This window comes from Salvelinus alpinus, chromosome 11 (assembly GCF_045679555.1).
Source record: "Salvelinus alpinus chromosome 11, SLU_Salpinus.1, whole genome shotgun sequence".
Classification (NCBI taxonomy): Eukaryota; Metazoa; Chordata; class Actinopteri; order Salmoniformes; family Salmonidae; genus Salvelinus; species Salvelinus alpinus.
The window spans coordinates 73,249,349-73,260,517 of record NC_092096.1 but is presented as its reverse complement, the minus strand read 5'-3'; the positions used below and the strand labels follow the sequence as shown (position 1 = coordinate 73,260,517).

The 11,169-nt window shown below is 47.2% G+C and overlaps 1 protein-coding gene across 7 annotated transcripts in view; it reads left to right on the top strand.

The window, feature by feature from the left end:
• Window positions 1-4,207: 4,207 nt before the first annotated feature.
• Window positions 4,208-11,169, top strand: part of LOC139534776 (E3 ubiquitin-protein ligase Topors-like) — a 30,778-nt gene continuing 23,816 nt past the window's right edge. For 3 of the 7 annotated variants that reach the window (XM_071334215.1, XM_071334214.1, XM_071334209.1), the window contains exons 1-4: window positions 4,211-4,587; window positions 5,768-5,943; window positions 6,918-6,969; window positions 7,343-7,700. In XM_071334215.1, the coding sequence (XP_071190316.1) occupies window positions 5,771-5,943; window positions 6,918-6,969; window positions 7,343-7,700 (583 nt within the window). In that variant the 5' untranslated portion in view covers window positions 4,211-4,587; window positions 5,768-5,770. Of the gene's footprint in view, window positions 4,588-4,611; window positions 5,075-5,127; window positions 5,357-5,767; window positions 5,944-6,917; window positions 6,970-7,342; window positions 7,701-11,169 lie in introns of those variants that run through there. The other 4 variants (XM_071334216.1, XM_071334210.1, XM_071334213.1 and 1 more) reach the window with 4 other exon arrangements.

Sequence of the window (11,169 nt, the reverse complement as noted above, 5' to 3'; positions counted from 1 at the left end):
GGTAATGTCGTAAGTTCCAGGGTAATGTTCTAAGCTCCCGGGTAATGTCGTAAGCTCCCGGGTAATGTCGTAAGTTCCCGGGTAATGTCGTAAGCTCCCGGGTAATGTCGTAAGTTCCAGGGTAATGTTGTAATCTCCAGGGTAATGTTGTACGCTCCAGGGTAATGTTGTAAGCTCCAGGGTAATGTCGTAATCTCCAGGGTAATGTTGTAAACTCCAGGGTAATGTTGTAAGCTCCAGGGTAATGTCGTAATCTCCAGGGTAATGTCGTAAGCTCCAGGGTAATGTTGTAATCTCCAGGGTAATGTCGTAATCTCCAGGGTAATGTTGTAAGCTCCAGGGTAATGTCACGCCCCATGGCTCCAGAGAAGCAGAAAGTCTTTGCCCCGGTAACCACCATATCCCGGACAATGTAACTCAGGAAAATGGCTACCTTGGGAGGAGGGGCTTGTTGATTGGTCGCAAAGAGCCAGAGACCCTGGATGGACGTTCTCTTACGACCCTATTCTCAGTAGCTCAGTGATCCGCTCCGTTAAGGCACTGAGCTGTTTGCATTTATCACAAGTATATAGGTCATTATACAAAGGGTGGTTCTAATCCTGAATGCTGATAGGTTAATAAAAACACATTCTAGCCTGTGTCTATTACCACCGGCTAAATCTATGTATATAATATAATCTATCTATAACTAGCTAGGTCAAATAGCCTACATATCAATACATACACACAAACTAACTAGGTCAAATAGCCTACACATCAATACATAAACACAAACTATCTAGGTCAAATAGGGGAGAGACGTTGCTTTATCTGTTTGTTTTTTTAAACAGGTTTACTGTTCATTTGAGCAATATGAGATGGAACATCTCAGGTTTTTGCCTGCCATGTGAGTTCTGTTATACTCACAGACATAATTCAAACAGTTTTAGAAACTTCAGAGTGTTTTCTATCCAATACGAATAATAATATGCATATATTAGCAACTGGGAATGAGGAGCAGGCCGTTTAATATGGGCACCTCTGTGCACCTTTCATCCAAGCTACTCAATACTGCCCCTTCAGCCATAAGAAGTTAAAGTAGTTTGCAAAATTCTCTGGTCTGACGAAACCAAGATTGGAGGAAACCTGGCACCATCCCTACGGTGAAGCATGGTGGTGGCAGCATGCTGTAAGGATGTTTTTCAGCGGCAGGGACTGGGAGACTAGCCAGGATAAAGGGAAAGATGAACGGAGCAAAGTACAGAGAGATCCTTGATGAAAACATGCTCCAGAGCGCTAAGGACTTCAGACTGGGGTGAAGGTTCACCTTCCAACAGGACAATGACTCTAAGCACACAGCCAAGACAACGCAGGAGTGGCTTCAGGACAAGTCTCTGAATGTCCTTGAGTGGCCTAGCCAGAGCCAGGACTGGAACCCGATCAAACATCTCTGGAGAGACCTGAAAATAGCTTTGCAGTGACGCTTCTCATCCAACCTGACAGAGCTTGAGAGGATCTGCAGTGAAGAATGGAAGAAACTCCACAAATACAGATGTGCCAAGCTTGTAGCGTCATACCCAAGAAGACTGCAAAAATCACTAAAGCTGGATTCTCTTACCTCCCTCACTAGCTTTAAGCACCAGCTGTCAGAGCAGCTCACAGATCACTGCACCTGTACATAGCGCATCCAATCTACCTCATCCCCATACTGTATTTATTTATTTATCTTGCTCCTTTGCACCCCAGTATCTTTACTTGCACATTCATCTTCTGCACATTCTACCATTCCAGTGTTTAATTTCTATATTGTAATTACTTTGCCAACATGGCATATTGCCTTACCTCTCTTATCCTACCTCATTTGCACACGCTGTATAAATTAATTAAATTAATTACCTAAAAATCATACAATGTGATTTTCTGGATTTTTGTCTGTGATTTTCTGGATTCCGTCTCTCACAGTTGAAGTGTACCTATGATAAAAATGAAAGACCTCTACATGCTTTGTAAGTAGGAAAACCTGCAAAATCGGCAGTGTATCAAATACTTGTTCTCCCCACTGTATATTTTTCTACTGTATTATTGATTGTATGTTTGTTTATTCCATGTGTAACTCTGTGTTGTTGTTTGTGTCGAACTGTTTTGATTTATCTTGGCCAGGTCGCAGTTGCAAATGAGAACTTGTTCTCAACTAGCCTACCTGGTTAAATAAAGCTAAAATAAAAAATAAATAAAAAAAGACTCGAGGCTGTAATCACTGCCGAAGGTGCTTCAACAAAGTACTGAGTAAAGGGTCTAGTTTTATCCTTTTTTTGTGTTGCACAATTTTTTTTTTTTTATTCGCTGTCCTCCCCTTTCCTCCTCTGAGGAGCCTCCACTGTTTAATCACTATAATTTATCATTTCCTCCTCATATTGTAGTTACCTCCACACACCCAGGCCTAGACTATTGACGGAAAGTTATGTAGAATTGCATGAATCGCATTTATAAGAGGACACATTTTCCCCCTGCTTTATTATAAAGTTTTTTTTTTCTCATGCGTTCTGGTACCTCAGAGGCCCGCGGGTCAACCTCCTCTCTCGCTCACTCTCTGTTCCGGTACCTCCCAAATGACAAATTAACCACTGCCTCTGTCCAATATGATACTGGGCCACCCTAACCTGTGAAAATTATTTTAAAAGTTGTGTGGAGATTCCTAACGTTGCCATCATCACTGAGTATTGTCCTTAAGGAAGTCTGAACGATGTCCTGCTCAACAAAGAGATACTGTACCGCTCAACCGGGGTACAAACACACACACAGAAAAAGATACACACACACAAACACAGATACAGACACACAGACTAGGGCTGGGCGATACATTGTATTTTAAAGTATACCAGTATTGGTCAACATACCAGTATGGATCTTTCCAATACAGTCTATAAAGGTGTTTTGATACCGTGCTAAAGAAATAACTGTCAGTGTTGTCCTAGTTTGGTTGAGTATAAAACAATCTGAATAGAGGAAGACAGTAACACCACCTAGAATTCACCTGTTGCCATCCTAGGGTCAATCACTACTCATAAAATAGGGCTTCTGTATACCGCCCCTACCTTGTCACAACACAACTGATTGGCTATCTTCTGTATACCGCCCCTACCTTGTCACAACACAACTGATTGGCTATCTTCTGTATACCGCCCCTACCTTGTCACAACACAACTGATTGGCTATCTTCTGTATACCGCCCCTACCTTGTCACAACACAACTGATTGGCTATCTTCTGTATACCGCCCCTACCTTGTCACAACACAACTGATTGGCTATCTTCTGTATACCGCCCCTACCTTGTCACAACACAACTGATTGGCTATCTTCTGTATACCGCCCCTACCTTGTCACAACACAACTGATTGGCTATCTTCTGTATACCGCCCCTACCTTGTCACAACACAACTGATTGGCTATAAACGCATTATGACCACTCGTAGAAGAGCTAAGTGCGCCGTTAGATCATCGTTTCCCGTCGTCACTTTACACACAGAAAATCTCTGCTAAACATTAAATGTATATGTTTATTTGTCTGTGACCACTGAAAACTTCAGTGTTGAATATGAATAGCCCCCCCCCAAAAAAATTGCCAAAGTTATAAACAAGCGAAGCAAGGATAATAAAATCAAATAAAGAAACCCGAGATAACCGCATTGTATAATAGCTAGATTATTAGGCTAAATATTCACTTTCATATGTGTGTACTCATCCTATTTTTAAGTCACGTTGATATTTTCTATAGTGAATGATGGAACGAGCGACCCTGACTTTGGCGTTATTGATTCTTGCTCAGTTTAGACAAACTGAAGAAATGCATCATTTACATAATCAAACACTGCATACAAAATAGCATGATAACGAACTTGTCAAACATAATACAAACACCTCGATACATAAAAGCATACAGAACATTTCTTCTCTTAGTGGGAAAACTGTATTGTGTAAAAAATAAAGAAAATACTTTAAATAGCCATAAATAATTTACGAGCTACAGCAAGCTCTTTAGTCTACATTCTGGAATAATTTGCAGCACAGGACAGCTCCTGTAAGGACACTTTGAAACGAGCGCCCTGCGTGGTGTTTTGGGAAACGGGTGTCAGTGACATCGTCACCTAAATTCCATCACTATCGGGAAACTGGGCCCAGGTCTGAAATCTAACAATTACATGACAATTTGCTCATTTATAGATGGGTAGTGGACGTGTAATACTAAGAAGGCAAGATGAAATAGTTTCTACCAACAACAGATGTGTACGCAGGCAATCAACCTCTTAGTAAAGAGACCCTGGCCATTAGTAAAGCGTGCGGCTGCGCGAAGATAAAGTCCTCCAGTATCCCGAAATCCTCTTTGTTACCGATTTGCGCTCTGCTTTCTGATTAACAATACCAAGTTTGCTAGCTCGCCGACATCCTACCATACAATTGACAATTTATACCTTTCTTTAGGTCTGAATTCGCCGTAATGTCGTCAGATAGCTAGCTGATGAGCGACACTAACGGATTCGGTGGTAACGTTAGGTGTTGTGATGTTTTGACCGTGAACCGGAGATCTCTGCAGGGATTCGAGTTGTCAGGTAGGAAGAGAGACGTTAGCTAACTATGTTAGCTGGCTAACGTTACCCGGCTAACCTGTCAACTGACGAGCTAACTATCAACCTCTTTTGTTTTGTATCGTTTGATTATCATCATTCGTGCTAACTAGTGATGCAGCTACCTAGCTATCTTTGTAGGTGGTGAGTGACTGGGATTGGTGAGCGAAGAACCAGGGCACGGATGGTTAGCATTCAGGGTTGGTACGCTAACTAGCTAGCTGGACAGACACGGAAGCGGAAGCAGCACGTCGTTACCAAAGCCAGCTGTGAATTATGTATATATGCTAGATCTGGTCGCTAAAAACACAATAAGATCTGAAAATGTGGTCGGAGGCACCGTATGGTTGGTGTGACGCAATGCGGAGCCTCCGTAGGCACGCATAGGCCAACTTGAACTCTGAACCGCATCGCCGTGCGCCTCTCAAATGTTGTAACAACGCGGGGGGCTCTGTATAGTTACGCGTTGACGGTAGGTGAATGCTGTAAAAACACAAACTTGTTGTCTTGACAACTTCCTTCTCAACAAGCGCAATAAGTATGAATACCCTGTGTTCTGCAGAGGCCGTATCACCGGAAATGCTGTGCGGCCAATGCAGACTTCGGATTGACAATGCAGCGCGTTTTACTCTACACTGTTTTAACCGTTTTAACACAGTTGCTGCCAACAGTGTTTTTCCAGTGACAACACGTTTGGCGTCTGTCTTCCGTTTACACACAGTTGTTCGGAGACGCAGATAGCTAATTAGCAAAGGTAGGTGACGTTTACATAAACAAGCGCTGTAACATGGAAATATGTCCGTGTGGGAACCCTATAAAAGTGTGTATCAATTTAACCCTTTAAAAAATATATATATTCTCGCTGATAAGGTCCTTTATGTTTCCAAAACCATACCCCAAGCGATGCCTGTTATTGTTCAGATCCAAGCGTTGTAGCCTTCGTCCAATGACTCTTATATGTGTAGTGTAATGGAACAGAGAGCCATGGTGAAGGGTTAGGCCCTAGACTAGCCACTGGTAGCATGTTTATTCACTCACATCCCCATAGTAGGCTAACTTACATTCATCTAAAACTTGCATACATGCGCTGTAGCAAAATGTTTCCAGTTGATGTGTCTGGGAGGTGTATCCACTGTCTTGACACTTCCCCCCCCCCCCTCTCTAGAAGATGGCCCCTACTAAGATGAAACTGCGTGTCCGGCGGAGGGAGAGCGGAGGAGCCGGTCAGGAACAGGAAGAAACCTCGAAGGCCTCCTCCCAGTCGGTTTCGGCCGAGGCGTCTCCTGACTCTAAATGCCCAATCTGTCTGGACCGCTTCAACAACATGTCTTATCTGGACAGGTATTAGGATCCCAATTAGCCGCTGCCCGAGGCTTCCTGGGGTCCAAACAGGAAACAATAAATAAAATGCATAACATACATATCACTACATTTACATTGCAATTTAGCCATTCCCCCCAGCTAGTGCAGCGGGACACCCACATATCACATACATAATACAATGCAAAATGCATTTAATACTGTTTGTTTCCCAGCCTCTGTTCTGGACCTGGGAACTGTGAAGAGACCTCTGGTTGCATGTCTTGTGTTGTACAGATGAGTGTCTGAACTGTATGCCAGCTGCTTGAACAGTCCTGTTTGGTACCATCAACACCTCTCACAAAGACCAATGGTGATGCAGTCAATCTCTCCTGAACTTTGAACCAGGAGAGATTGACATGTCATTGACGTTTTCCCTCCGTGTACATCTTAGTGCAATCAAATTGAGCTTCTTAAGTTTTGGACCAACTGCCATTTGCGTAAGTCCTTCTTTGCTTCGCCTGAATGTAACAGTATAGCTTCCGTCCCTCTCCTCGCCCCTACCTGGGCTCGAACCAGAGACCCTCTGCACACATCAACAACCGCCACCCTCGAAGCATCGTTACCCATCGCTCCACAAAAGCCGCGGCCCTTGCAGAGCAAGGGGAATAACTACTTCAAGGTCTCAGAGCGAGTGACGTCACCGATTGGAAACGCTATTAGCGCTCACCACCGCTAACTAGCTAGCCATTTCACACCGGTTACATAAACACACAACTGAACAGTAGTCCTGGTGCGCCAAAACTAGGGCCTAGGTAAATGAGAGGCCCGGCATATTGCTGCTCCCTAGTGGTTTACCCAAATATAAGTTCTAACTTCAGCAGACTTCACCTGACGAACACTTGTGTGAATTCAAAATGTGTATATTTTTTGTAGTATATTATTTTAGCCCGGCACCAGTATTCTCAGGTTTAGGATGTCACCCCTTTTCACCCGTTTCTTCATTACCTGAACAGGTGCCTCCATCGCTTCTGCTTCCGATGCATACAGGAGTGGAGCAACAACAAGGTATTAGTGTCCCAAACAGCACCCTATTCCTTATGTAGTGCACTACCTTTGATCAGACCCTATACGTCCCAAATAGCACCCTATTCCCTATGTAGTGCACTACCTTTGATCAGACCCTATACGTCCCAAACAGCACCATATTCCCTATGTAGTACACTACCTTTGATCAGACCCTATACGTCCCAAACAGCACCATATTCCCTATGTAGTGCACTACATTTTTGTGCACAGAACAAATACTAGGTTAGACCTTTGTGTGTTTTATAATAGCATAGCTCTGAGTAGCATTTTGATCACTGAAATGATGGACAAACTGATTTGCCCTCTGGGATGAAAAAATAATTTCTTATGTTATTTCTGATCCTATCTCCAGGTGGAATGTCCTCTCTGTAAGCAGCCGTTCTCCTCCATCCTTCACTCGATCAAGGCCCAGGACAACTTTAAAGAGTTCACTCTCAGACCACCGCCTGTTCCTGGAGAGAACGGGACCGCAATGATCGCAGCTGCCGAAGCAGCCGCCGTTGCCTTGGTGACCGCCAGGGTAGATGGTAGTCGTGGAGAACGAAGGAGGACGAGGAGAAGAGGAGGAGGAGGGGTGGGGCAGGGGAGAGAAGTGAGAGAGAGGAGACAGTCAGGACGACTGTGGAGAGGGAGGGGCCTCTCTTCTGCTCCGCCTCTCCCTCCTCTTCATCCTCCTCTTCTACCCAGGCCCGAGGATGGAGGGATGAGAGGTAACCTTGTCTTTTAATCCTTAGGTGTGATTTGTTGTTACCTTTTGAGGACCACTTTGGAAAGATGTATATTCATTCATATTTTTAAGTGCTCTTTGTTTTTTTGTGTTTTTTTTATCCAAATAAATTAAATTCAGTGCCTGAGGTTGGTCTAGACTAGAGGGTACCTTAATCTGTAGGAGTTATACACCACCCCAGTGTGGGTACCTGTAGGGGTTATACACCACCCCAGTGTGGGTACCTGTAGGGGTTATACACCACCCCAGTGTGGGTACCTCAGCCTGTAGGAGTTATACACCACCCCAGTGTGGGTACCTCAGCCTGTAGGGGTTATACACCACCCCAGTGTGGGTACCTCAGCCTGTAGGGGTTATACACCACCCCAGTGTGGGTACCTCAGCCTGTAGGGGTTATACACCACCCCAGTGTGGGTACCTCAGCCTGTAGGAGTTATACACCACCCCAGTGTGGGTACCTCAGCCTGTAGGAGTTATACACCACCCCAGTGTGGGTACCTGTAGGGGTTATACACCACCCCAGTGTGGGTACCTCAGCCTGTAGGGGTTATACACCACCCCAGTGTGGTACCTCAGCCTGTAGGAGTTATACACCACCCCAGTGTGGGTACCTCAGCCTGTAGGAGTTATACAGCACCCCAGTGTGGGTACCTCAGCCTGTAGGGGTTATACACCACCCCAGTGTGGTACCTCAGCCTGTAGGGGTTATACACCACCCCAGTGTGGGTACCTGTAGGAGTTATACACCACCCCAGTGTGGGTACCTGTAGGAGTTATACACCACCCCAGTGTGGGTACCTCAGCCTGTAGGGGTTATACACCACCCCAGTGTGGGTACCTGTAGGGGTTATACACCACCCCAGTGTGGGTACCTCAGCCTGTAGGAGTTATACACCACCCCAGTGTGGGTACCTGTAGGGGTTATACACCACCCCAGTGTGGGTACCTGTAGGGGTTATACACCACCCCAGTGTGGGTACCTCAGCCTGTAGGAGTTATACACCACCCCAGTGTGGGTACCTCAGCCTGTAGGAGTTATACACCACCCCAGTGTGGGTACCTCAGCCTGTAGGAGTTATACACCACCCCAGTGTGGGTACCTCAGCCTGTAGGGGTTATACACCACCCCAGTGTGGGTACCTCAGCCTGTAGGGGTTATACACCACCCCAGTGTGGGTACCTCAGCCTGTAGGGGTTATACACCACCCCAGTGTGGGTACCTCAGCCTGTAGGAGTTATACACCACCCCAGTGTGGGTACCTCAGCCTGTAGGAGTTATACACCACCCCAGTGTGGGTACCTGTAGGGGTTATACACCACCCCAGTGTGGGTACCTCAGCCTGTAGGGGTTATACACCACCCCAGTGTGGTACCTCAGCCTGTAGGAGTTATACACCACCCCAGTGTGGGTACCTCAGCCTGTAGGAGTTATACAGCACCCCAGTGTGGGTACCTCAGCCTGTAGGGGTTATACACCACCCCAGTGTGGTACCTCAGCCTGTAGGGGTTATACACCACCCCAGTGTGGGTACCTGTAGGAGTTATACACCACCCCAGTGTGGGTACCTGTAGGAGTTATACACCACCCCAGTGTGGGTACCTCAGCCTGTAGGGGTTATACACCACCCCAGTGTGGGTACCTGTAGGGGTTATACACCACCCCAGTGTGGGTACCTCAGCCTGTAGGAGTTATACACCACCCCAGTGAGGGTACCTCAGCCTGTAGGAGTTATACACCACCCCAGTGTGGGTACCTCAGCCTGTAGGGGTTATACACCACCCCAGTGTGGGTACCTCAGCCTGTAGGGGTTATACACCACCCCAGTGTGGGTACCTCAGCCTGTAGGGGTTATACACCACCCCAGTGTGGGTACCTCAGCCTGTAGGAGTTATACACCACCCCAGTGTGGGTACCTCAGCCTGTAGGGGTTATACACCACCCCAGTGTGGGTACCTCAGCCTGTAGGGGTTATACACCACCCCAGTGTGGGTACCTCAGCCTGTAGGGGTTATACACCACCCCAGTGTGGGTACCTCAGCCTGTAGGGGTTATACACCACCCCAGTGTGGGTACCTCAGCCTGTAGGGGTTATACACCACCCCAGTGTGGGTACCTGTAGGGGTTATACACCACCCCAGTGTGGGTACCTGTAGGAGTTATACACCACCCCAGTGTGGGTACCTGTAGGGGTTATACACCACCCCAGTGTGGTACCTGTAGGAGTTATACACCACCCCAGTGTGGGTACCTGTAGGGGTTATACACCACCCCAGTGTGGGTACCTGTAGGGGTTATACACCACCCCAGTGTGGGTACCTCAGCCTGTAGGGGTTATACACCACCCCAGTGTGGGTACCTCAGCCTGTAGGGGTTATACACCACCCCAGTGTGGGTACCTCAGCCTGTAGGAGTTATACACCACCCCAGTGTGGGTACCTGTAGGAGTTATACACCACCCCAGTGTGGGTACCTGTAGGAGTTATACACCACCCCAGTGTGGGTACCTCAGCCTGTAGGAGTTATACACCACCCCAGTGTGGGTACCTGTAGGAGTTATACACCACCCCAGTGTGGGTACCTGTAGGGGTTATACACCACCCCAGTGTGGGTACCTGTAGGAGTTATACACCACCCCAGTGTGGGTACCTGTAGGAGTTATACACCACCCCAGTGTGGGTACCTCAGCCTGTAGGAGTTATACACCACCCCAGTGTGGGTACCTCAGCCTGTAGGAGTTATACACCACCCCAGTGTGGGTACCTGTAGGAGTTATACACCACCCCAGTGTGGGTACCTCAGCCTGTAGGGGTTATACACCACCCCAGTGTGGGTACCTCAGCCTGTAGGAGTTATACACCACCCCAGTGTGGGTACCTCAGCCTGTAGGGGTTATACACCACCCCAGTGTGGGTACCTCAGCCTGTAGGAGTTATACACCACCCCAGTGTGGGTACCTCAGCCTGTAGGGGTTATACACCACCCCAGTGTGGGTACCTCAGCCTGTAGGGGTTATACACCACCCCAGTGTGGGTACCTCAGCCTGTAGGGTTTAAACACCACCCCAGTGTGGGTACCTCAGCCTGTAGGAGTTATACACCACCCCAGTGTGGGTACCTCAGCCTGTAGGAGTTATACACCACCCCAGTGTGGGTACCTGTAGGAGTTATACACCACCCCAGTGTGGGTACCTCAGCCTGTAGGACATACAGTTCCTGATGTTTAGGCCGAGGTATGTATAGTTGTTGTGTGCTCTAGGGCAACGGTGTCTAGATGGAATTTGTATTTGTGGTCCTGGCGACTGGACCTTTTTTGGAACACCATTATTTTAGTCTTACTGAGATTTACTGTCAGGGCCCAGGTCTGTCAGGGCCCAGGTCTGTCAGGGCCCAGGTCTGTCAGGGCCCAGGTCTGTCAGGGCCCAGGTCTGTCAGGGCCCAGGTCTGACAGGGCC